The 23,563-nt window shown below is 47.9% G+C and overlaps 10 protein-coding genes across 10 annotated transcripts; 6 read left to right on the top strand and 4 right to left on the bottom strand.

Annotated features, from left to right (window-relative positions):
- Window positions 1–491: 491 nt before the first annotated feature.
- Window positions 492–1,722, bottom strand: EDB93DRAFT_433257 (Alpha/Beta hydrolase protein). Its single transcript, XM_041456352.1, has 4 exons — window positions 1,548–1,722; window positions 1,303–1,473; window positions 858–1,252; window positions 492–794 (listed from the first exon to the last, which is right to left on the bottom strand). The coding sequence occupies exons 2-4, from the start codon at window positions 1,421–1,423 to the stop codon at window positions 570–572; spliced, it is 741 nt and encodes a 246-aa protein (XP_041312671.1). The 5' UTR covers window positions 1,424–1,473; window positions 1,548–1,722; the 3' UTR covers window positions 492–569.
- A 279-nt stretch (window positions 1,723–2,001) lies between these two features.
- On the bottom strand, window positions 2,002–3,914 carry EDB93DRAFT_1076100 (MT-A70-domain-containing protein; the record flags this gene model as incomplete). The annotated part of the gene is made up of 6 exons (XM_041445208.1): window positions 2,002–2,128; window positions 2,186–2,454; window positions 2,506–2,682; window positions 2,740–2,844; window positions 2,898–3,350; window positions 3,405–3,914. 6 exons carry the CDS (start codon window positions 3,912–3,914, stop codon window positions 2,002–2,004), a joined length of 1,641 nt encoding a protein of 546 aa, XP_041312670.1.
- Window positions 3,915–4,963: 1,049 nt separating this feature from the next.
- Window positions 4,964–5,807, top strand: EDB93DRAFT_1245493 (Alpha/Beta hydrolase protein; the record flags this gene model as incomplete). Its single annotated transcript, XM_041452325.1, has 3 exons — window positions 4,964–5,078; window positions 5,128–5,525; window positions 5,586–5,807. 3 exons carry the CDS (start codon window positions 4,964–4,966, stop codon window positions 5,805–5,807), a joined length of 735 nt encoding a protein of 244 aa, XP_041312669.1.
- A 1,349-nt stretch (window positions 5,808–7,156) lies between these two features.
- On the top strand, window positions 7,157–8,145 carry EDB93DRAFT_1218625 (Alpha/Beta hydrolase protein). Its single transcript, XM_041451110.1, has 3 exons — window positions 7,157–7,304; window positions 7,354–7,751; window positions 7,819–8,145. The coding sequence occupies exons 1-3, from the start codon at window positions 7,178–7,180 to the stop codon at window positions 8,047–8,049; spliced, it is 756 nt and encodes a 251-aa protein (XP_041312668.1). The 5' UTR covers window positions 7,157–7,177; the 3' UTR covers window positions 8,050–8,145.
- Window positions 8,146–8,177: 32 nt separating this feature from the next.
- EDB93DRAFT_1117106 (uncharacterized protein) lies at window positions 8,178–8,470 on the top strand. Its single transcript, XM_041448363.1, has one exon. The coding sequence runs from the start codon at window positions 8,190–8,192 to the stop codon at window positions 8,409–8,411; it is 222 nt and encodes a 73-aa protein (XP_041312667.1). The 5' UTR covers window positions 8,178–8,189; the 3' UTR covers window positions 8,412–8,470.
- Window positions 8,471–9,299: 829 nt separating this feature from the next.
- Window positions 9,300–11,089, top strand: EDB93DRAFT_432548 (WD40-repeat-containing domain protein). The gene is made up of 4 exons (XM_041456349.1): window positions 9,300–10,202; window positions 10,279–10,338; window positions 10,391–10,624; window positions 10,716–11,089. The coding sequence occupies exons 1-4, from the start codon at window positions 9,486–9,488 to the stop codon at window positions 10,992–10,994; spliced, it is 1,290 nt and encodes a 429-aa protein (XP_041312666.1). The 5' UTR covers window positions 9,300–9,485; the 3' UTR covers window positions 10,995–11,089.
- Window positions 11,090–13,464: 2,375 nt separating this feature from the next.
- On the bottom strand, window positions 13,465–18,075 carry EDB93DRAFT_1117082 (glycoside hydrolase family 35 protein). The gene is made up of 21 exons (XM_041448362.1): window positions 17,707–18,075; window positions 17,543–17,656; window positions 17,269–17,486; window positions 17,044–17,220; window positions 16,975–16,986; window positions 16,771–16,907; window positions 16,699–16,718; window positions 16,558–16,643; window positions 16,428–16,505; window positions 16,270–16,375; window positions 16,181–16,221; window positions 15,891–16,131; window positions 14,965–15,840; window positions 14,829–14,914; window positions 14,725–14,779; window positions 14,571–14,673; window positions 14,495–14,522; window positions 14,333–14,438; window positions 13,993–14,280; window positions 13,889–13,942; window positions 13,465–13,841 (listed from the first exon to the last, which is right to left on the bottom strand). The coding sequence occupies exons 2-21, from the start codon at window positions 17,638–17,640 to the stop codon at window positions 13,700–13,702; spliced, it is 2,952 nt and encodes a 983-aa protein (XP_041312665.1). The 5' UTR covers window positions 17,641–17,656; window positions 17,707–18,075; the 3' UTR covers window positions 13,465–13,699.
- Window positions 18,076–18,222: 147 nt separating this feature from the next.
- Window positions 18,223–20,177, bottom strand: EDB93DRAFT_1117076 (Alpha/Beta hydrolase protein). The gene is made up of 7 exons (XM_041448361.1): window positions 19,913–20,177; window positions 19,806–19,856; window positions 18,986–19,754; window positions 18,823–18,928; window positions 18,687–18,770; window positions 18,524–18,637; window positions 18,223–18,470 (listed from the first exon to the last, which is right to left on the bottom strand). Exons 1-7 carry the CDS (start codon window positions 20,008–20,010, stop codon window positions 18,373–18,375), a joined length of 1,320 nt encoding a protein of 439 aa, XP_041312664.1. The 5' UTR covers window positions 20,011–20,177; the 3' UTR covers window positions 18,223–18,372.
- A 78-nt stretch (window positions 20,178–20,255) lies between these two features.
- Window positions 20,256–21,506, top strand: EDB93DRAFT_1245488 (cwf21 domain-containing protein; the record flags this gene model as incomplete). Its single annotated transcript, XM_041452324.1, has 3 exons — window positions 20,256–20,293; window positions 20,346–20,537; window positions 20,588–21,506. 3 exons carry the CDS (start codon window positions 20,256–20,258, stop codon window positions 21,504–21,506), a joined length of 1,149 nt encoding a protein of 382 aa, XP_041312663.1.
- A 298-nt stretch (window positions 21,507–21,804) lies between these two features.
- Window positions 21,805–23,555, top strand: EDB93DRAFT_1237726 (acetylornithine and succinylornithine aminotransferase; the record flags this gene model as incomplete). The annotated part of the gene is made up of 5 exons (XM_041451452.1): window positions 21,805–21,924; window positions 21,979–22,230; window positions 22,317–22,904; window positions 22,963–23,116; window positions 23,170–23,555. 5 exons carry the CDS (start codon window positions 21,805–21,807, stop codon window positions 23,553–23,555), a joined length of 1,500 nt encoding a protein of 499 aa, XP_041312662.1.
- Window positions 23,556–23,563: the final 8 nt, after the last annotated feature.

Here is a 23,563-nt window from a genome sequence, read left to right as displayed (position 1 = left end):
ACGAACCTATCAGTGAAGTTTCGAAAACAAAATGTATGAACGGCAAGCTGAAAAGTTGATTTGCAGTACGACATGGAAGAAGCAGTTACATAAAGTGGCCCTGCGCCGTGCGGGTTGTGCAGTCGTAGAGATAAAGTACGCCGTAAAAAAATATCTTCTTCACACGAAATGATATCCAGATACTCGGATTGAATGCAGCTGCCTGAATGCGTCGTTGGAAGTTGTTAGCAATGATAGGCAAATTGTGCCGACCGCGTGGTCTTGAGTCCAGGCTCAGGCCGATCCGGTGTATAGTTGCTCGCGTGCAATGGGTCGAAATTTTGAACCAAGAACTAGTATGTATACTAGTTGAAGAAACTCAAACGAGGACATGCCTCGGGGTATCAGGAATAACAAGAGATTTTGAGAAGTGATCCTGGAATTATCAAAGGACAAAAGTGGCGGGAGCTATCCAGGATAAGCGCCGTTCCAGGGCTGGATCCGGCTGGTGTGCTCTTACCACATGCCGGTCTCTGGAAGAAGTACAGACAAAAGTAACGATGCAGAACACCATCCCTTCTCTACACAGCTTACAATTTTGTTCTTGGTAGGGGAATTGCATGCATAATAGCATCCGGACACTCGTATTGAATCCAGTGACCGATGTCGGGAAGAAGTTTAACATTCAATCTCTCAACGTCACGAGGGATCTGTTCCAAGACACAATTCGCGCCGAGGTTCGGATCTGATGCCAGAATGGTGATCTTGACATGAGGTGGTATGTTTGTGAGTGCAATAGACCATGATTTGTTTCGCTGTTCGATGCAGAAGGCAGAATATGTCAGCAACACATCCAATTTCAACACCTGAAATATTACCTTAAAAACCTCGACGGTGTTGGGATCAACCATTGCAAGTCCCAACACTCTTAACACGGAGTCAAGTCGTGACCAAGCAGGGTTCTCAGCCATGTACTCTTCCGCAGTTTTGACATTCGTCGTCAACTCTACAAACCGATTCTGATTCATTTTGACCTGCTCTTCTGTAATCTCGATGGAGGGATCAACCAGTATGACCGTGGTTTCTTTCGTTTTGGGCAAGAATGGCAAGAGTAACATGTTCACTGAGCATCCAAAAGAATGACTGATGATCACATCGTAGGACGTGTCCATGGCAAAATATGGCCGGAGATCTTCTGCAAATTCGGACATCCGATAGTTGGTGCACTTTCTCCCTCCATGCCCAAGGAGATTTGGTGCTATAACGAAGAAACCTGATCGTCTGTTAGAAAAATCATTACTGTTGTATTGCAACCTGACTCACCTTCTGCTACCAGCAACTGAGCGATACCCTCCCATGACTTAGAGCACATAGTCATGCCATGAATAAGAAGGGCCCGCCTGGTAGCGGTAGGAGAACCCCACTGGGATGCTGAATGAGACATGAGCGCACTCAGATGGCTTATATAAGTTTGAGGACTTGAAGAGGTTCGGACTAGGGAAGGGAAAGGGACCAGGTAAAGTAATAGTCAAGAAAGTGTTTGTAGGACTATAGATAAAAGAACTCACCTCAGTCTTGGATCCTGAGGGAGATTGTTTGACAGGAGGAGTTAATACGCTGAACTTTTAAACGGAGAATCAAAAGTAATCATGTATGAGGCATGTGATGTGGAGATTGCGTATAAAAAATTAGAAGGACGGGTGCTTACGACGTTCAGGCTTGACATGCATCGACAGAGAAGCGAGGGCAAACTTAACCTCATCAGCAAGTCGCGAATGTGTTTATTCGGGGATGATCAATAGCAAGCATATGATTGAACATCAGACGAAAACTACGGAGACGTACTAGATGCAGCATGAATCGCTGCTGCGCCGAAACACAGGATTGGGTACATTGCATGATGATCGGATGTAATCATAACCTAGATAAGCGTGTATCGTGCGAAATGCGGAGGTAAGAAGCTAACCTACTCACAAATAATAATACGAGACCGAAGACTGCCATTGAGAAAAATGCATAGGACTATCTAGTGATCATAGCTTGACCAGACACAGACATGAAACGTTCTGGGTATCTCGTCTTGATCCGTGCCGCTAGATCCTCCTCATATATCTGGTCCTGACCCAGCTGATTCCCAAGCGTTAACCACCTTCGAAGCATCATTGTCAGTACACCCCATCATATGAAGTCGTTCGCCATCACCCACCCAGATCGCGTATTGTGCTTTCTTCCGAAAATCTCAATCTTCCGCCCACCAGGACACATCCTTTCGATCAGGCCGTACACCTCGTCTGGTTTGCGACTCGTCTCGCGCACCTCGCTCACGATAACATCGGTGTCGAGTCCGCGGTTCGCCCAGGAGGGAAAAATGAGGTTCCCCGCAGCGTCTGTGCGAGTTTTGACACCGACAAGCATGTGCTCTTTCGTGTGGTTGAGCCAGTGGCCTGTTCGGCCAGTGCGGATCACGCGTTGGAGCTACTGAATATAAGTAAATCGAAAGGTTAAGAGGGTATATAAGGCATGTACCTGGTTAGTCTTAACCCAGACTACTTCGTCGACACGAGTATACCCCCATACTCGAAGGCATTCCCGACCGACTTCCATTGCACGCCCAGTGACCCAAAGGAAGAGAAGTCCTTCGTCCTGGAGTGTTGGTATCGGCATGGCACGCATTTCATCGTCTGTCATCGTACCATACGGAAGCTATTCAAAATTTACTCAGGCTCACATACGGTGGAATGGTCCTTATAAGACGCGCACGCTCATGTGTATATCCCATGGTGGGTCTGCCATTATAACGTGGAATTTACCTAGCACTGAGTAGTCAAAACGGCGCAGGTCACAATTGATCCACTGAGGAGGAAGCTGGACGAAGAGCGTCAGCGTCTACTACGTCGAGACACATCCACCTTACTTACCACTTGCATGTCTCTTCCATCAGGGCCCATTCCCAGCTCAATCTTGAAAGGCTTCTTTAACTTCTGGTTTTTCCATGCATCAGCCGGAGCAGAAGGTCCATCTTTCTCGTCCCAATCAATCTCGAAATGCAAATACCGACATGGAGCTTTCTCTTTTCCCCTACCACCTGCACCGAGACCAGATGGTAATGACACGCGTGCGCCAGTGCCAGGTGGGAAAGGAGTAATCGAAGGCGATTGTGAGTAAGTCGGCTCAGAGTAGCATGTGTTTAGGTAAGAGCAATGTCCAAGGCTGGGGTCTGTGTGCGGTCGAATGAGAGGGCGGAAGTGCAGGAGGTTGCAGAAGGGAGGGTTAGGCGGATTGGAAGGATCAGCCTCAGAGCGAAATTTGGCGCACTCTCCTTTGGTAATATAGGTGCAGATCGGCTCGAATCCACCGTTGAGAGATCGAAACTAGTGCTGAACGTTCAGGAAAACACAGCACATGAGCATTGGTGGTACACGTACGCGTTCCGCAAGCAGCCGGCCCTTGGCGGTACTCTTCTGGAGGATTGCGTAGACCTCCTTCAAGTCTTTACTTAAATTTCCTAAGGGGGTGTTCATGGAGATGGAAGAATCGTTTTCTCCGTTGGATGATGAGATCTCATCAGGAGAGTTACCAGCAGCGGAGTCCGCATCCTCGTCTATGGGTGCTCGTTTGCGCTTCCGAGGATTGATAGCCTCGAGAACATGGGGATTTCCCAGATGAACATCCATAATATAGAACTCGCCGCCTTCGTGTGACAGCAGGATAGAACCATGATCCCAGTTCGATGAGAGTGCCTCGAGTACTTTTTCTACATGGGCTAAATCAGTTAGTCGTGGTATTGTGAGGCTTGGAGCAGCGGAAGTGGATGGCCTGAAGGATATGAGAGCCAAAAGGAGATCCATGGAGGTTAATGGCGTCGAGATTCTTCCTGAAGTCAGGAGGGTCTGTAAGCCTGTTGATACCAGGAGCGAGAGTTCATCATCGTTCATGATGACAAGGGTGTTCTCGACGACGACGATGAACACTGCAGTCGTCGAAGAATGATGGTTCCAAAAATGGGCATGGGAAGAAAACCCGTCTACCAAAGAAAATGCAAACTTTTGTTAGTGCCATCCCAAAATTTCCTTAATAGTATAGCGACAGAGGGTAACTCAAGCAGACAACGCCCTCGCCTTTTACTAGGGCGTTCCGTGGGTTGCCCTCGCTTCAATGTCGCATAGCCAATTTTTCAGCTCTCAGCTTGACCTGAGCAATTAACCATTTCTATGGTTAAGTTTCTCTTTTGTCTTTGCTGTTTTTGCTAACACACAACGTAGTATCGCTGAATTCGAATGGCCGCCTACTTTTATTATCTCCAATTTCTGTCCTTTGACCCCCAGTGTCCCTTCTTATCTCCAGGTGCGCGAATGCCCTGATGTGAGGCGTACCCCCATCAGTCCGCCGTTCCCGCCGGCCGTTTTAGACGCGCCACCTTGTTGATGAGATGATGGGCCGCCTACTTCTTGATGCATGAGCAATAACAAATGCGGATGGTGGACACCAAAATTAGGCCAATTTTTGTCTGGATGCCAGCCTGGCTCGTTCCGTAGGGATTCCGAGTCTCATAACTCATATCGCTCATGCCTCATTCTTGCATCTAATAGGCCGTGTCTGCTCTCAGCTCAGTGCTCTATGGATGGTGCTAGATTACAAGCATCGGTCGTTGACCGAGTCCGACTTGGATAAACGGCTTTTCCCAATCTGAAGAAGATTCAGATGATATGAACGAAGCTATGACTTGATACTCTTTCAATGCCTGTGTGAGTGAGCTATATATACTTTCGTACTAAGATATGATACCCCTCCGCACTGTACACGATCACTCTTCCTACACTGGCCGCCTCCTTCCAGTCTTCGGTTTACCCGCCCTCAGTATTTAAGTGGAAACTGAGCTCATGAGTTTCTAACCTCTTCAAGTTAGGTCCCTACCAGCTTTACTACCCACAAAGATATTCGAACACATTCAATTCATCTGAATACGAATACTATGTCTACATCCATGTCCGCAACCCACTGGGGTTCCCCTACCGCTTCTAAACGTGCTCTGCTCATCCATGGTTTGACTATGTGCTCGCAAACATGGGAGAGCATCGCTCAACTATTAGTAGCAGAAGGTCAGGTTCTGTAACACTATGATGATGCTCTGTTTTAACACCTATCCAGGATTCTTCGTCGTCGCGCCCAATCTTCTCGGACATGCATGGAGAAGAGGCACTGATTATCGCGTGTCCACCCTCGCAGAGGACCTCCGTCCATATTTCGCTATGGACATGTCTTACGACGTGATTATAGGTCATTCTCTTGGGGGCGTAGTGACCTTGTCGCTGTTGCCGTTCTTGCCCAAGACGAAAGAAACCACTGTCCTACTTGTCGATCCACCCCTCGAGCGCGCGGGGGGGACATTCAAAGATGATAAGAACTGGTATCTGAAGAAGGTTGTAGATCCCAAAAGTGCTGATGAGCACATGGTCGAGAATCCCGCCTGGTCTCGACGTGACAGTACATTAAGGGCGCTGGGAGCCTACATGTGCGATCGCACTGTCATCGAGGGGATCTTTGAGGTAATATTTCTCAGGCTGGTATCGATATGGCAGCATTACTGACAAATTCACCGTGAACAGCATAACACGCCTTGGTCTTTCAGCGGCCTGTTCAAAGACATCCCACCTCACCTGAAGATCACTGTGTTGGCATCGGATCCGGAGCGAGGTGGTCTTTGTCACTCGGAGCACGTCCCTCCTGAAGTAAAAATTAAAGTTTTTACTGGAATTGGTCACTGGATCCAATTCGAGTGCACAGATGCTATCATGGCTGAAGTTCCGTTACCTAGATCAAAGCTTTGAGCCGAGCATATGTGAAGAGCTGGGTTTTTATGATGTAGTATTCGTATCCAACTATCGATTTAGACACTGATATCCCCCCAATCTGAATTACCTAGATCTGCAACAATGCCAAATTCCCTCGTACCACTATGAGTATCTGTTTAACAACTTGCTCTCAAACCCTGCCAAGCTTGCCATCTATTGTACGTTCCAAACTTGTGTTGGAATCTGTCATACCTAGGCTGCAACAAGCTCCACCTACTACAATCGATCTACAGCAACCCGTTCATGTTCGCATCCGTGAACTTCTTCGCTTCTCTCCTCGCACCCCGGGCCCCTGTCATCATCCTCTTCGGTCCGTTTCATGCGCTATCGATACATGATGGATTACAACATTCGGATCATCCTCGGAGTCTGACTGTAAGTATCTCTCAAGCATATCAGTAGCCATTGGATCAATCTGGGGATGGGCAACGCTGGCAAATGAGCGCTGAGCTTTCGATGGTAATGATAGCTGTGTTGTTGAGTTATAACTCGGTTGTAACTCGGTGCGCCGACTTTCACCTTGCTCCATTGTATGTTTTTTTCTTCTTTTTTTACCGCGACCTGTTGGCGTTATCTACAGCCCTTCCACACTTGCTGCGGCGCCCATAGTAATTGATTCTGCCATGTGGGTAAACTTCAACTTGTGCAATGTGACTCAATTTATATAAATCATTACATAAGCATGATTCCGAAGCTGATCACGTAATTACATAATTCAACCTTAGGTGACGACTGACAAAAAACTACAATAGCCATGGTCAAAAGCTTTTCTGCGTGTTTCTTTGAGTTTAGGGATGCAAGGTGAGCTTTTGTTTCTTAGACCGTTTTTTTGATGGATTATAGCGATTACTTGGGATACATCTCCGTGCAATGGCCTTCGACATGACGCGTCAAACGCGTCGCGTCGCGTTCAATCCTATTTAGTCAGCACATATTTGGGTACACCCAAAGGTCGCATGCCCATGTGGCAGACAGTTCAGTCACTGCTAGCTGCATACAAGCATCATCGTGCTTTAGGTCCATCTGCTTTTAACACTTCTTGCTACGACGTGACCGTACGTCAAGCCCTACCATGCGATATTTCTGATGGATCCCGGTCATTTCAGCCACTGTAGAGCAGGAATTGAAAATCACGGTTGGAGTTTAAAATTGGTAGGTCTTGCCCATCCCCACCTTGACATGCATGGCGGTCGTAAAATTTGTCACGTTACCCATTCCTGTGAGATGCGCTTTATCCCTGCACTCACACCCTTAGTAATTTAAGTGAAGACCGAGCCCATGAGTTCATAACACCTTCGTTCCCTCCCTCTTGCAAGATTCTCTAGAAACAACCAAGTCAGCCGAGTATGAGCACGTCCAGGTCCGCATCCCACTGGGGTTCCCCTACCGCTTCTAAACGTGCTCTGCTCATTCATGGGTTGACTATGTCCTCGCAATCGTGGGAAAGCATCGCTCAGCTATTAGTAGCGGAAGGTCAGGTTCTGTAACGCTATGATGATGCTCTGTTTTAACACCTATCCAGGATTCTTCGTCGTCGCGCCCAATCTTCTCGGACATGCATGGAGAAGAGGCACTGATTATCGCGTGTCCACCCTCGCAGAGGACCTCCGACCATATTTCGCTATGGACATGTCTTACGACGTGATTATAGGTCATTCTCTCGGGGGCTTAGTGATCCTGTCGTTATTGCCATTCTTGCCCAAGACGAAAGGAACCACTGTCATACTCGTCGATCCACCCCTCCAGCGTACAGCGGAACAATTCAAAAATGATAAAATCAGGTTCATGAAGGAGATTACGGATGCCAGAACCGCTGACGAGCACATGGCCGAACATCCTGCTTGGTCTCGAGGTGACAGCATGTTAAGAGCGCTGGGAGTCTACATGTGCGATCGTACTGTTATCGAGGGGATATTTGAGGTAATATTAATATTTCTCGTGTCGAAATTGGAAGTATCGCTGATAAATTTATCCTTCCTGTGAACAGCATAATAGGCCATATGCTTTCAGTGGCCTGTTGAAAAACATCCCACCTCATGTGAAGATGACCTTGTTGATGTCCGATCCAGAGTCCAGTGGTGTTTGTCTTTTGGAGCACGTCCCTGTTGACGTGGTGAGATTGAATGTAAAAGTCCTTGACGGAATTGGTCACTGGGTTCAATACGAGGTTCCGAAGGCTATTATAGATGAAATTCCTTTGACAAGGGCAAAACTGTGAGTCGTGTAGACAAGGGAAAAGTAATGTGCGACGAATTTTGTGTAACCGCTGCACTTAAATGTATAATTACTTGTTCTTGGTAAATTTGCCTCAGACTGACTGCTTTAAGAAATTTAGGTTACGTTGTATGAGCACAAGCAATGCTATTTGAAACAAAACTGCTAAGTGGCGTATACCTAGCTAACGCTTCAGCGTCCTGCATTGACACTGAGCTAGCATCCCATCCGATAGAAGGAAGTGTAAGACTGAGCATGAGTTCGGCAGGGAATTGCGAACGAGATGAGATAGATACTGTAAGAGACGTGTTGATAGATAACACGAAGACAAGAATGAATACGTTTAGAGGCGGAGACTTTCTGTGAGGCGTGCTTGGAGCGGGGAAATCAGAGTATCCGATTCTGCTGCTGCTGCACAGCGCCCTCTACTAGATATGAATGTACATGAGATATCTATACTCCCGAAACTCTAAGGGTCCTCGGATATGGCTAGGCCAAATGATTATGTGCATAAAAACGGAGGCAGAAGTAAGTGGCGTTGAATCTCAAAATGACAGGAACGAGACAAAGAGTGCTAAATATTGAATATGAAGGGGTATGGTGTAAGATGGGGCCTGGAACCATGATGGCTGACGACGACGGTGAAAATGTATCCGCGTGACTCGGATACGACGATAAGTCACATGGATGGCTTCGGCGAGAGCCTAGTCGTAGTCTGTGCGTAGAGGATATGGGATATGGTATCCTTACAGAAGATGATCAGTCGCTCCTTCTATAGTATTGAGTCAGTGAAGGAAAACAATTAGGGTGCAGAAACAAAGCACTCCCGTTCTTGGAAACGCCACTCCCAAATTTCAATATGCCTGGATCCAATAGAATGACACCTCGAAGGCTGAGCGCATCAGCTGCCAATGTACAGCCCGTACAACAAGCTGTGAAGCAATCACGGAAATGTTACATAAAACGTACCAGCTCGAACTTCCAGCATACTCAGCTCAACTCTGACTTGACCTAAACGTGTATTGTGTCTTTGTGTCGGGACATCGAGACCTGCTAAGAGTCATATCGTCGTAAGTGGTGATTTTGGACTTTGTTGGATGAAGGGCTGAGAGGCTATGCTTAGTAGTTGATAATGTCTTCATGCACTGTTGGAGCGCATGATACATCGAATTCAACCCCCTGCCAGAAATTTGAAGGACACACCGATTGGGTCTATGGCGCCATACATCTAGGCGGACAGCAGATGATAACTTGTTCAGATGACAGCTCGCTGCGGGTATGGGACTTAAAGAGTGTAAAACAGATAGGAGGCGACTGGCGGGATGGAGAAAGTCCGGTGCTGACAATGGAATTGTCTCCAGATGGGAGGAGGCTGGTTAGCGGGAGTCGGGATGGTGGATTGAGGTTGTGGGATATCGAGACAGGCAAAGTCATCACAAAATGGACGGGACATGCATATGGAGTGAGGACTGTCTGCTGGAGTCGAGATGTTCGGCGAGTCTTGAGTGGATCCTACGATGGGACTGCAAGGCAATGGGATGTAGAGAGCGTAGATGCACCAATCGCCGCGGTCCGGGTGATCGCAATCGAGACTGGGTACACTGGGACACAGGTGTACGTGACGCAGCTGTGTATTCGCCAGACATGACCTTGATCGCCACTAGTGGGTACCACGTGCCCTATGAATATCTGATCAAAATATGGGACGCGAATACAGGCGAACTTGTTGTCACTCTCGAAGGGCATACACATTGGTCATGTCTGGCTTGGACCAAGGATGGGAAAACGCTTGTATCCGGATCACATGATCGCTCCATGACACGGAGTACTACCACCTGGACACAGATCGCAGTGTTGGAAGGACACACCGACTTTGTCTATGGTATTGCGATATCACCGAATAGCCGTATTCTTGCAAGCGCATCTGCAGATAACACAGCGCGATTATGGAGTCTTGACAACGGCCAGCCCATCAATTCGCCCCTCCACCATGCAGATACAGTGAGATGCGTGTCGTTTTCGACAGATGGAAAGCTACTACTCAGTGGCTGCGAGAACAGCAATGTTAATGTGTGCGCATGGGATGTTTGTGCGATACTAAGAGAACCTAGACTCGCCAACCTTATGGAGCAGTCTGAGCACGACAAGTGGATAACTGTACGTGAAATTTTCATTGAATTGCATCAAGGCTTATGCAGGCTAGGCTGATGCTACACGACGTCCTGTCCGTCAGTCAATCAAGTCCCATCGGCTACCCCGAGGTTTTTTCGGCGACACACCGAATCCTGCTCACGTACGTCGTCCGTTAATATTCAGCACTGTTTTCATTACCTTCATGCTCCCAGTCGTCTGCACGAAACAGCCTTCACCCTTCACCACAATCGCATGGAAGCACCCTTCGTAGCCGGTTTTTATCTTTATTTCGCCCCACACCCTCAGATGCTCGTGATACGTTATCTCGAGCCCGCCATTTCCACTGGGCTCGAAATCATCTCCCTGCCAGAACAAGCAGTGTAGATATCGAGCTGCCTGAATGTTTCTCAGCAGTCGTTGACGCCCCGTGTGCCAGGGGCAAACGCGTATGTTCATAGCTTCCTTCTGAAATGTTCAATTTCACCTGATTTTCTTTTCTTCATCTCGGATGTTCAAATCTAACTTCACACCACGCAGAGAACTGCTTGTGCAAGAGAGAGACGAACCCCACTGATCCCGAAAAATACTATTGCAGGAAGCTCACGCCCTCTAAATGGCACCGTCATCGATGCGGCTCAAGCTCAGTCGGCCTCGCAACCACATTCTACCGTCTTCACCTCCACCGCGCCCCTCGCTGTCGCTCATACAACTTCGAGCATCAATCCTCAAGCAACGATCAAACACGCTGGTCTTTGGACTCGCTTTTGGCTCTTTATCTGTTGTACCTCTCCCGAGTATATTGACGGACATCACTAATGTACCAGCGATCTCTCCCGACATTTCATAGTTGTATCTCGTTTAATAAAATGACGGTTTATTTTATTGCATACTTGAAGTACCAGCCATGCATAGCTTTGTCATGTACAACCGCTCTCTAACCCTCCTCGGTTTAAAGTTAAATATGACGATTGGTTGGTGCAAATCATAATACCCCACCCTCACAATATGCGCCGCTCTTCTCATTATGATGAATGGCATGATTATATATTTGCCGCAATCCACGAGAGGTCTTCCCTGAGCTCAGCTATTGGCAGCAGAAGGTCCGATTGTTATACAATCACCCTGCCGCCTTCATACTCTTCCATGGTTGGAATCCAATTTGTTGGTTGCGTTCACAATTGGGTCAGCTCTGAAATGGCTGTACATAAGTTAGATTGATATTACTGAGAAAATCATTCGTGCATGCTCTCAATGTGACCACATACCAATTTGTAGTAACTTCAACGAGTGCTGTATGTAAAGCTGATCACTGTGATTGTATACGGTAGCCATACGGTTACCGCCCGTATCGTATTGTTTGTCATACGGTCCTCGATACCCTCGACGGTACGGTGTATGGTCATAAGGGGGATGGAAACTTACAGTCGCTAGTGTGTGGTAAATGTAAGTATCAATCAATCGATACTGATGAGACTCGACACACCAGGGCCGAAGGGAAGCAGATGCCAGATCACGGAATGGGATACGGTTTTTTGTTGCCACACATAGCCAAGTAGAACGCGTTATAATCAATTGAACCGCTCCTGCAAGTTCTATCGTGCTAGCAACAACAATTCTGCCAAATCGATCAGACGTGCCCAAAGATATAAAAGCTGTCATCCATCAGAATTCCCCCAACATCAATCGATATCTCCTCAGAAGATTCCATATCACCTGGCTAACAAAATGTGTTTATTCTTCCTCGCTGTTGTTGTTTTGTCAGCGTCTATGTCTGTCAGTGCATGTATACCCCAGGGAAAATTTTGTGAAAACATTCAAGATTGCTGCCCTAACTCGAATTTGCAATGTATTTTTCAAGTGAGTAAGAGCAGGAACCTGGAACTAAGGTTCAACCATATGACTCACCTGCGCGCCTTAGGATAGCCAGGCTCTACACAAAAGTTGCACATACGTAACGCCGCACGCACGCAACTTGGATCTGTTCGTCTAATTTGTTGGCCTCGAAAGCTAGCTCGTGGATCTCTCTCTATGTATGTGATGGAGCCAGCGAGACGCCACTTCATTTCTGATCATGATTCGTGACAGATGTGTTATTTTCTGCTTGATGTAGGTGTTTTCGATACCCTCGACGGTACAGTGTACGGTCATACGGGGGATGAAAAACTTACAGTCGCTAGTGTGTAGTAAATGTAAGTATCAATAAATCGACACTGATGAGAACACACCCGGACCGAAGGGAAGCAGACGCCATGTCACAGAATTATAAAATAGTTCTTTGTTGCCACTTGCCAGCACACACATAGCCAAGTAGAGCGCGTTATGGGCGATTGAACCGCCGCTGCAGGTTCTATCGTGCTAGCAACAACAATTCTGCCAAATCGATCAGACGTACCCATAAGTATGTGCAAGGTATAAAAGCTGGTCGTTCATCAGTATCAGTATTCCCCCAGTATCAATCGAAATTCCCTCAGAAGATTATATATCACCTGGCGCACAAAATGCGTTTCTCTTCCTCGCCGTTGTTGTTGCTTTGGCAGCGTCTATGTCTGTCAGTGCATGTGTAGCCAAGGATGAACCTTGTGTACATCATGAAGATTGCTGCCCGAACAAGGGATTGGAATGTGTTTATCCAGTGAGTGTGACCAGTAAACAGGGTTCAGCCATATGACTCACCTGCACGCCTTAGAATGGTATGCTCGAAGGCCTGAAATGCACGTTCATACCGCCGCACGCACGCAACTTGGATATGTCCATCTAACTTGTTGGCCTCGAAAGCTAGCTCATGGATCTCTCTCGAAGTATGTGATGGAGCCAGCGAGACAGACGCTGATCGTGATTCGTGACAGACGTGTTGTTTTCTGCTTGATATGGTTTTAAAGCCCAAGGTCATACAGGAGCACGCGTTATGATGAAAGTGAATAAAGGGGGCAACAAATACAAGGATAAAGTTACTGCCTGAGTGTCAAGAAGTGTTGGATAAGGTGGAAGGGACACGGACACAGTTGGAGAGCCTGGAGAGGGGGAATTTGAAGAAAGAAAAAAAAAAGTTGGTACCTTGATAGTGGTTTCATCAACAATGTTCTTTGTCTCCGAGGGAGTACAGGGTCGTCTGGGTGTGCTCAACTTTGGCCCTCGTCGACGAGTCGCCGTCAACATCATGCGGCTGCCACACGTGACACCAAGTCACACGACCGACGCGCTTGTGAGCCGTAGTAACCGTCAACGAGAGCTCAAAAGCTCAGATGAGCGGTATTAAAATTCAAACCTCTTACTGACGCCCATTGTATTCTGATAAACGACCAGTGTCCAACTCGAGATGATATATAAAGAAGTAAAACACCTACATTGCCATGGTATCCCCATAATATAACATAAGGGAATTTGATTCTACTTATTTTCCAGTTCTCGGATACATCATAGTTTTTTTAGGAGGCTATCTATTATCATTTTTGACTCAGGATACCAAGGGTCCTATGATAAAGATGCATAACAGTGTAACGTTTTGTCCGAGGGTTCTAGACCTATGGTCGTCCTTCAGGCGACCAAGGAGGGTTGTTAGTCTTGATGCCGCCGACACCACCTTCGTAAACGCCTTCAATGGTGAGCTGCAAGGTTGGACTGACAGCTTTCGGTTCCATAGCCCATAGTGCAACAGCAACAGTACTATACGGAAGTCAGAAATCATCTCGTCAATACACCAGGGGTCGTACTTTATGCCATTGTAGTCCAGAATACCCTGCTGGACAGGAAACTTATACTGGGGCCTGTACCTTGTTATCAGCCGGGTTTATGTGACAAATTGAACCGGGCGTACCCGAGGTTAGACACCCTCTTACCCATCATCCATCCGTTGACGTATAACTGAGATCGATACGGCTGAGAGGTGTTGTCAAACACGAAGGACATCGGAACATCGAATCCATCTGGGATGCTCAAGTTGAATGTCGTAACAAAGAACCCAACGCCGGCGGCGGCGTTGGGCAGACCCTCAGAGAGGTCTTTCAGTGCCCAAGAAGAGGTATCAAACCCAGGTAAGTGCCAGCCCATGCGTTCACCGTAGAGACCTCCTTCATTCAGCACCCCGCGCACCTTGTCGAGATAGCTGTGGTGTCCTAAGCTGATAATGTGGACATACCAGAAAAAGGAAAACGCACTTAGTGTATCCGCCAACCTTACCCTGAACTTTCCATTCACCGAAGTCTCCAGTATTGAGCATGAAGCCACGGACACCACGAGGAGATTTATATTCATCAATAACAGCTAAAATCATTCTCAACATCAGAATCACTTCGGTCTGAGTTTAACGCGCGGCTTACGGCCCGACTCATTGAGGCCCATATTATCCTAGTTCTGTCATCAGTGACAACGACGACTTAGAACATGAGAACCCACCTGAAGGATAGTGATGACGTTCTCTCGCTCGTAAAACAAAGATCCCTGGGGGAAGTGGAACTTATCATCCGTTTCTTCCAGAATATGTCTGTTGTTTGTGGAGCTATGTAGCTAGGGTCAGTAACACCCTCAGATGATATCCATGATGACGTACTTTCCGTAGGATGTGTTCAAGAACACATCGTTCACCCAAACACTGGCAGCAAAAGCTAGTTGATATTATCAGCATTCAGATATCTTTTACTCCTTTGGACCCACCTTCGCCGCCATTGATGGAAAGGTTGACAGATTTTGTGTTTTCCGTAGCATTGAAGTGCCCACGCCAAAGTACGATGTTCTCACAGCTGTTAGTCAATAAGCTATAATGAAGGACGTAGATGAGCCAATGACTAACAATTCATAGTCACAGCCATAGAGAACCCTCCCGTCGCCGTAGTGAGGTTTGAAGGGTAGGTTCGTGGTGGTATGGTTAGCAAGAGTCCAGCTGGCATCAGAAAATCCGCTACAGATTTCTGGTAAACTGTCTGCATATCTCCAGTTTGTAAGCGCGGGTGGCGTGAAGCCAAGCACGGCGGATGAGGGCTTTACTTGTCCAACAAAACCTCCTTGGGCGGTCAAATTTGAGACCGCAGTAACATCAGCTGAGATAGGAATTCCGTTCCATGTAACCGTCTTCACATCATCAGGCGCGATAACTGTAAGTTGAACGCTATCATTCAAGTCGCCACGAAGGGCGAGCGTCGATCCAGTAATTGTAGCGTTGCGAACTAAATAAGGACCTCCAACCAGGATCGAGGAATTCGTGCCAAATTGCCAATAGTTGGCAAACTCAACGGAATCATTTGCAGGGATTTCGGGCGACCAAAAGGTTCCAGCGGTGTTGGTATCACTATAGAGGACTAGCTGCTCACTGGAATCCCAAATCGTAATGAGTCCTTGAATGCCAGGAAGGAGAGTGACGGTAGCGACACCATTAGAGGATACTGAAGAGACTTCTGTCCCTTGTATACGAGGCGTACCACTCAATGTCAGAGCAGCCTCTGACTCATGCATAGGGTCGCCATGGAGGAACAGTACATCTCTTCCACCAATCTGGCCAGCAAAAAGAACCTGCGCTGTAGAATAGAGAACTTTCGATGACGAGCCAAATGAGTAATCGGTGACGATAATTTTTGATTGTCTACCCCCGAGTGTGATGGAGGATGTGACACGGGGGACCTCAAAATTACCAGCAGAAGTAGTGACATTGAGCTTAAAAGTGGTTATATCCCTAACGGGATTGTGAACACCCAGGTCAACGTGACGATATAATGAGCTCACGTTGTTGTTGAATTTCCTTGTCTTGCAATGTAGAATGACGCCCCTGAGTCGGGGTTCCTTAACAAAGTTACAAAGGCAGCCGGATTGGAGACGGAAACAATGCCGCCAGTACTGTTTCCAACCCAGTCCGTTTTATAGAAATCTGGGGAGCTTCGCAAGAAGAGACCCTGACGCTTAAGTTCCGGATACTTGACAGTCAGTTCTCTGTTCTCTGCAATGGCACTCCCGTAATCGTACGAAGCTATGAGTCGATGAGCCAGCGTTTTATTGTTAGAGGGGTAGAATCTTACTGTATACCCCGGGAAAAGGAAGGGCACCCCATGAAGTTCCCCTGTAAGTGTGTTGAGTATCGAACCAAGTACAAGAATGAAAGGCTTGCCCGTATAGCATGTAGTAGTTGATTAATTTTGCGTTGGATGCCCAAAGATGAAGATTGAAGACATTCTGGAAATCGACTCCCGTGAGTATGCGGCATTGATCATAACCTGACAAGATGGTAATGTGAAGGCGTAACCAAGGCTTGGACTAACTATTTACCTGGTGCCGTTGGACCCCAGGCATCGAAAGAACCACCCTGGAATTCTGGGAAATACCAAGGTTGTCCAGGGTTAACAGCTGAATGCTGACTTAGCATCAGAAGTAAGAGCTACCAGTGTAAATCACATACACTCATGATAGCTATGATAGTTCGTGTCCACCGGGCTCCAGACATCTGGGTGGGAACAGTCAAACCCTTGTGGGTAGGAATCCATACTTGAGGACAATAGTCATGTCAACACGAACCCAAGTGTCTCGTGAATGCACTTGCCCATAGATATTCACGGCACCCTACACGTCATGAAAATCAATATAATAGTCATCTGGAAATAAATCAGCTTACCGTTCCATTGATCCACGCTCGTTGTTCTCCCGGGTCGTTAGCTGTTAACGGGATAACAATACTGGAGTTCGAATAAACAGCCTCCAACTCGCGAAAGTATTTTGCATGTGTGGCTGGTTCCTGGGAGTATTCATTGTCTTTACGTCGCAATTAAGCACAATACAATTCAATCCAATGGGCATGTCGAATGTGGCGGCCGCTTACCGATCTGGATTGCTAATAACGAAGCAACTATGAGACAAATTAATGTAGAACATGATCAGCTCGGCTTGCCTATTACTGGTCCGCCTTGGGTCACTTGGTAAGGAACAGTTTCGGTAATGACACCTTGCACATAGTCCTGCCAAGCTGCGTGCCAGTCCGTCGCATTTGTCCGTAGTTCGCTTGCAACTTCTGATGTTACCCAGTGCGCAATACCTCCTGCAGTCGTCTCCGCATTGATATAAGGCCCTGATCCTCATTAGCATGAACCCATTTACAAAATACAAAAAGTCACACCCGGACGGAGAACAATCCATATGCCAGTCTGTTTCGCAGCCTCGTAAAGGGGCTCCAAAGCACGGTAATCATTGAAGTCGACAACGCCAGGAGAAGGATTGATCAGAGCCATGTGGGTATAAACACTAATTGCGTTAAATCCAGCAGCCTTCACTTTCTGCAGAATATCAAGCCATAGTCCAGGCACAGGCAGTCGGAATGTATGAAACTCTCCTGAGCTGGGTGCACAACGTGAATGTATCAAATATGATTCAAGTGCCCATCGAGTACTTACTGGATGAAAACGCGCTGCCCTCTGATAATTAGACTGTACTTATCCCACAGGATATCATTCGTACGTCCATTTCCGGTGAAGCCCATGCCTACCGGCATATCTGCTTGTTCTGCCCTGGAGAAATCAAGATGAGACGCTCGGGAGAAAATGTTCGAGCGCCTAACTGGTAACACCAGAACGCATAGAACCGAGAGAATTACAAAAAGGACCCATGAAGGCCCACGACGTTTGGGTAACCTAGATGATGCAGGTCCACTGAGAAATAGCATGTCTGACTGAAACTTGAACGACTTGGGATCCACTGCCTCAAGTGTTGCCTTCCCAAGCGCATTTATACCGCTCTCCGAGTCATAAAGTAGGGTAATATCACTAGTATTCCCGGATTTCTTGAGCTGCATGACTGCAAGCTATCACACGCGAAGCTGTTAAGATGCAATGACGAAGTCTGCTGTGGTACACCGCGGCGTTATGGGAGAATGTTACAGCCCAGATGTTGAACCGAATTACAGAGGCGCGGGAATCATCATTGCGACCGTCGGGCCGCTCCAAGATTCAATTGATCAGGCTTTTTCGTCACTGCTCCGAATGTGGATGGAAACAGTGCGCGGACTACAGAGGACCTCCCCCTTCGGGCATACTTCGTTATGAACACTTCCGTAGTACGACGTGTCGCTTGATTATTCAAATATTCAAACCCCATTGTATTTGTTGTACTTGTACATTGCATGATCTCCAGTGCACAAAATCTATATAAATCGTGTATGCGTGAAATATACATGCTAAAATGAACAAGCATCTCGGAATCCAACCCATGGTGCGTAATTAAATTATCATGAGCGTGAGGCGGCGAAGAGATACAGTTGCTCCCCGGCATCATCAAGCTCAGCGACGAGGAGCTCGTTCACAGCCGTGGGATTATCCAGGTAAACTGAAGAAACCAGATCGGATGGCTGAAAGAGAGATACATGACAGAAAACTTACCATGGTGACCAGCGTATGGTATATTATACATCCTGCTCCGATAATTACCGGCTTTGCGTAAATTCTCAAGAGACTGCAGTCCGCCTTGCGGGTCCATCCAATCATGCTCACCGTCTAAGGGAATATTGAGAAATCGCTCAAGACAGCTAAAAATAGCACGTACAAATGAAGGTTATTGGTATTTTGAGGGCAGCTATTCTGTCGACAAGCGGCATACGAGCATGAGCGTAGGGTGCAAGGATATGAGCTGGGTGAAACACTATCAGATCAGGGGTTGAAATTGAAAGAGCAGAACTTACATATGCAATACTCTCCCGAACCCTTAGAAAGTGTTATATTTAAGATGTAATCATGCATATCGCGTGTTTCCTCTTCCGTCAAACCGGAGAAACGGCGACTTGAATACTGCATTGAGCGGAAATGTCAATACTCCAGTGTGTTCGACGATATCATACTCCACACCTTTCCTACAAGCATGGGACCCCAGAAAAGAGTCGAGCGTACAACTTGAAAGGGACTCCAGCCCTCCTCCCATAGGTACGTGAGGAGCTTTCTTGCTCGACTCTCTTTCTCCTTGATGGCTTTCTGCTCTTCTCGTATTTGTTTAACTCCGCCTGTGGATGCGGCGACCGCAGAATGGCTCGTCGATATCGTGCTTCGTGAGTCACCTTCATCAGTTAGTTCACGCGAAGGCGTGGTAAGATTATTCGGATCATGAGGAACACCAGCAGGGGAGAGAAGAATGAGTTTGTGCACGCGGGTGGGGTATCGCAATGCATAGGCAACACTGAAATAAGCGCCAAGCGAGTGTCCGATTAGCGTCATCTTCTCGAGGCCCATCTTTGTTCGCCACTCCTCCAGCGATTCAACGAAGAAGGACTCGGCTTCATGCACACGCCCGGAGATGTCATCTCGCTTTGCTTTGATGGTGAAGGGTACGCGGGCGGAACGGCCCATGCCCAGCCAGTCCACAGCAAATATGTCGGTACCGCGGTGACCCGCCCATTGTGCGAGTGCGGGGAAATTACGAAAAAAAAAGCCAAGACCTGCACCATATCCATGAAGGACTACAGCTGGGGGTGGTGCAGTTGGCGAAGGATTCGTGGACTTGATTGATAAGGTGTTTAGGAAGTGCTTCGGTGCCGCAAGTTGCACGCGCTCCCTGCGTGCAATGACGGGACTGTCATTGGTCGAGGAAGCCATTTGCTCTGGCTGGAAGAACGGAAGTCGCCTACCATGAGGTCATACGCACGCTTTCAATGCATGGGGGCATGTTGCATACCTGAGTAACCGCTCTTCGGACGCAGTACCCTGCTTGTCCCCAGCAGCCCACCTGGCTCGGATGATCAGGGTTAGACAGTAGCTTGTATTAGCTTTCCTTTCACTCACCAACTCTTCAAGCTCGCCGTGAATGTAACAGGTATATCCTTAGCCGGGGGAAGTGGGAGGAAAGCAGATGAAGTACTAGCTGGTATTGAAGCTGACATGACGCCTGCTTGTCTACGGAGGAGGTTTATCGCTGAAATGGTGAAAGGAGAATAACAGATTATTATGGAGAAGGGCTTGCGTGTGGTCTAATGTAATTATACTGTGAGGCAGTTGCCCTGCCGCTACCACGACGCGTCGAGAGCAATGACAAATGTCGTGGACCGGCTAGACCATATTTTAGACTCCGATTCTATTTATGACAATTGAACTCAATTCATAATCTAGCTTCATTCTCTCCAACGTCATGTACAACGGTATAGGATTAACCACTCCCCGTGGCAGGTGCGTTGCTTTCGGTCATAGTTGGATTCGTCATGCTGACTTCATGTCACAGCGGCACAAATGGCTATGTCATGCGTAATCTCTCGGCACTTCGTGTGCACGAGACAGCCGCAGATCGAGCTGCTGCCTGGGACGTAGCTCCCCCAAAGCATAGGGAACCGGACGAAGCTATTTTGGAACACGAGAGAAAGAGAAAAGTTGAAGTTAAATGTCTGGAGCTGCAATTGCAGCTAGAGGACGATGGGTGCGTAGCTTCAATGTTTGGATCAGCGATTCTGACATTCAGTTTAACAGTCTGGATGAAGGAACCATCGAAACGCGAGTTGACGAGCTTCGTACAACTTTGAACAAGGATTTAGCGTCACTCGCTCCGTCCGCGAAAAAATTGAAACCATCTGATACGCATGGTATTGCAGCTGCCAAAAAGGCTGAACTCGACAGAATGGCCCGAGCACTGGGCACGAGAAGTAACTACACGGAGGGCGATGCATTTGACCGAGAGAAGCAAGAAGAAAACAAGATGCGTCGTATGGTTGAGCGGGAGGAGCGCGAGAAGAAACGTGAGGAAGACAAGTTGAAATGGCTGGAGCAAAAGCAGAAGTGGGAGGCAGAAAAGAAGGAACGTGACCGCTTGCGTCGGAGGGAGGAAGATAGGATAAGGAGAGAGAAAGAGGAGAACGGCCGAAGGAAAGAGAGAATGCTTCCTCCCGTTCCTGCATTTAGGGATCGACCAAGAGATCATCGTGGAGAGCGTGACCGCAGGAGCCGAAGCCCCCGACGTGAAAGAGATGTTCGACGCCGCAGGTCACCTTCTCGATCTCCTCCGCCTCGTCGGCGTTCTCCGTCTCCTGTGCAATCCAAAAGGTCTCGTTCCCCCGACCGAGCAGGATATAGGCGTTCTGGATCTGTTACACCGCCGTCGAGGCGATCACCACTTCCCGTACTTTCCCATCGCTCGCGTGAGCGTTCAGAATCACCTCCTCGTCGTGGCCGTGATCGCTCAGGAACACCACCTCGCCGACGTGGGTGGGATAGGTCAGAATCTCCACCTCGGAAAGAACGCGACCTCTCACCACCTCCTCTTCGTAATGGAGGCGACCAAGATCGTGAAAGAAATGCCTCTCAATCACCGCGACCGACAGGACGTAGTCGCTCAGCTTCTTCGAATTCATCCATGTCTGTAAGCACGGGACGCAGCCGCTCCAGAGATTAAGATGCAGCGCTATCACCAGATTCGTATTTTGAAATCTGCTTTTCGCCCACTTTGCTTTTGCTTTGTATTTCAATTTGTACAAAATTTGTGCTGCGATCATCATGCATGTCGATTGATGTTCTTTTTCGAGTGCTTGTTGTAATGCTACTGGCTCAATTGTGCCCGTTGCCCTGTGACTCGGAATTACCGCTAAGCAGCCGGCTCCTTCCTGTGTCATAAATTATGGTAATTGTGTTGGACTGGACTACCAGAGTCAGACTCACAGGACTGCTCAGCAAATAATTCGTGTGACTGCTCCATGCACTCTACTGCGTGTTTGGCTCGTATGTCGAATTCTCTCCTAGTTACCCGGCTGCAAATTTTTGCTCGAGGCTCTAGGGCAGTATCCAGGCGGTATGCTTCAAATGTTGTGTCTGAGGTACGCCAGCCTATGTTTTTTTAACCTCTGTTTACAAAATGCAAAGAGATGTAGCTTCCAACATCCCCTAGCACACGCTACTTGAAGCCTATATATGACTTTTCTGCACATACACAATCCTCTGCGACCAAAAATACTATAGCGCTTGGCGATGAATACCTCCTTCCTGTCTACGCACGTCCTCCGTTCGTGCTTTCGCATGGACGTGGTAGCTGGGTCTGGGACGCAGATGGCCGAAAATTTCTTGATTTCAGCGCGGGCATCGCAGTGAATGCTTTAGGACATGCGGATCCAGGTGTCTCAGAGGTGAGTAATTTCTACATTTTAAACCCTCTTTTCCATTATGGATTAGAGCGTGTATTACGATGGGAACTTAGACTATACCATCATAGGTGCTCCAGCAGCAATCGTCAACCCTTCTCCATACCTCAAATGTATACTACAACGAGTGGGCGCCAAAGCTAGCGGAGCTTTTGGTGACGCTCACTGTCAAAGAAGGTGGACTAGGCTACGCCGTTGGCGGCACCTCACCGTCTTCTTCGGCCGCTAAGCAAGGGGCCAAGGTTTTCTTCTCCAACTCAGGCACCGAAGCGAATGAAGGTGCTCTGAAGATAGCTCGCAAAGTCGGAAAAGACCGCTGGGCCGCGGCCACTGGTGGAAAAGCGGACGATCCATCGTGTCCTAAAACGCGTATCGTGTGCTTTGAGAATTCTTTCCACGGTCGAAGTATGGGTGCTCTGAGTGTTACTTCGACGGAGAAGTACCAGATTCCTTTTCGACCGCTGATACCTGGGGTCAGCGTAGGCAAGCTCAATGATATGGAATGCCTGCATAGGCTCATCAATGATGATACCTGTGCGGTCATTGTCGAACCCATACAGGGAGAGGGAGGCGCCACTGCCGCAACAGAAGAATGGCTGAGGGCTCTGCGAAAACGCTGTGACGCGACAGGAACAGTGATGATCTTTGATGAGATTCAAGTTTGTTTTTACTTCGTAACATCCTCGCACACTGCCTCCTGATAGAATTGCATTGCAGTGCGGCCTGTACAGGTCGGGAAATCTTTGGGCACATTCAACGTTGCCGATTGATTGTCATCCTGATATCATCACGATGGCGAAACCGTTAGCCAACGGTTATCCAATTGGTGCCGTATTACTTCGTGATACCATTGCATCTACAATGACACCAGGTAAGAATGACAAATCATGAGAGTCGACTACAGCAGCTGACAGTTACTGGCAGGCACTCATGGGACAACGTTTGGAGGGTCACCCACGGCTTGTGCAGTTGGACATCATGTTCTGAACCGCCTAAGTGATCGTGTGTTCGTTACCCATATGAGGGAGATGAGCGTGTACCTGAACAGCCGGCTGGAAGTTTTGCCGAAATGGTTCTCAGCGATATTGCAGCCTCACGTGCGCGGTCGTGGTTTCATCCGAGGCCTTGGATTCAAAGATGTCTCACATCCTGGAGAAGTGGTGCAACTGGCACGGGAGCGTGGGGTGTTCCTGCTGACTGCTGGAAAAGATGCCGTACGTCTCGTGCCCTCTCTGAATGTCAACAAGGAAGAAGTGGATACAGCTATGGACGTGCTGGAAGGGTGCCTGTCATCTTTGCGGAGTTCATAAATAGTTAC

Source organism: Suillus bovinus (genome assembly GCF_016758785.1).
Source record: "Suillus bovinus strain UH-Sbo-P2 chromosome Unknown EDB93scaffold_3, whole genome shotgun sequence".
NCBI classification, from domain to species: Eukaryota; Fungi; Basidiomycota; class Agaricomycetes; order Boletales; family Suillaceae; genus Suillus; species Suillus bovinus.
The sequence above is the reverse complement of the archived record's forward strand: the minus strand, read 5'-3'. Positions and strand labels throughout refer to the sequence as shown.

Coding starts and splice junctions, on each gene's coding strand:
- EDB93DRAFT_433257 (XM_041456352.1), bottom strand. CDS start 1,423: ATGTCTCATTCAGCATCCCAGTGGGGTTCTCCTACCGCTACCAGGCGG. Junction 1,253..1,302: donor TCAGTTGCTGGTAGCAGAAG/GTGAGTCAGGTT, acceptor ACAGACGATCAG/GTTTCTTCGTTATAGCACCA. Junction 795..857: donor ACACCGTCGAGGTTTTTAAG/GTAATATTTCAG, acceptor TGCATCGAACAG/CGAAACAAATCATGGTCTAT.
- EDB93DRAFT_1218625 (XM_041451110.1), top strand. CDS start 7,178: ATGAGCACGTCCAGGTCCGCATCCCACTGGGGTTCCCCTACCGCTTCT. Junction 7,305..7,353: donor TCAGCTATTAGTAGCGGAAG/GTCAGGTTCTGT, acceptor ACACCTATCCAG/GATTCTTCGTCGTCGCGCCC. Junction 7,752..7,818: donor TTATCGAGGGGATATTTGAG/GTAATATTAATA, acceptor TCCTGTGAACAG/CATAATAGGCCATATGCTTT.
- EDB93DRAFT_1117106 (XM_041448363.1), top strand. CDS start 8,190: ATGCTATTTGAAACAAAACTGCTAAGTGGCGTATACCTAGCTAACGCT.
- EDB93DRAFT_432548 (XM_041456349.1), top strand. CDS start 9,486: ATGGACGGGACATGCATATGGAGTGAGGACTGTCTGCTGGAGTCGAGA. Junction 10,203..10,278: donor AGCACGACAAGTGGATAACT/GTACGTGAAATT, acceptor CCTGTCCGTCAG/TCAATCAAGTCCCATCGGCT. Junction 10,625..10,715: donor CGTGTGCCAGGGGCAAACGC/GTATGTTCATAG, acceptor CACACCACGCAG/AGAACTGCTTGTGCAAGAGA.
- EDB93DRAFT_1117082 (XM_041448362.1), bottom strand. CDS start 17,640: ATGCCGGTAGGCATGGGCTTCACCGGAAATGGACGTACGAATGATATC. Junction 14,439..14,494: donor GGGCCTCAATGAGTCGGGCC/GTAAGCCGCGCG, acceptor GAATGATTTTAG/CTGTTATTGATGAATATAAA. Junction 13,842..13,888: donor CTGGACTACAATGGCATAAA/GTACGACCCCTG, acceptor ACTTCCGTATAG/TACTGTTGCTGTTGCACTAT.
- EDB93DRAFT_1117076 (XM_041448361.1), bottom strand. CDS start 20,010: ATGTCAGCTTCAATACCAGCTAGTACTTCATCTGCTTTCCTCCCACTT. Junction 18,929..18,985: donor GTCCCATGCTTGTAGGAAAG/GTGTGGAGTATG, acceptor CGCTCAATGCAG/TATTCAAGTCGCCGTTTCTC. Junction 18,771..18,822: donor TTCGGGAGAGTATTGCATAT/GTAAGTTCTGCT, acceptor TGTTTCACCCAG/CTCATATCCTTGCACCCTAC.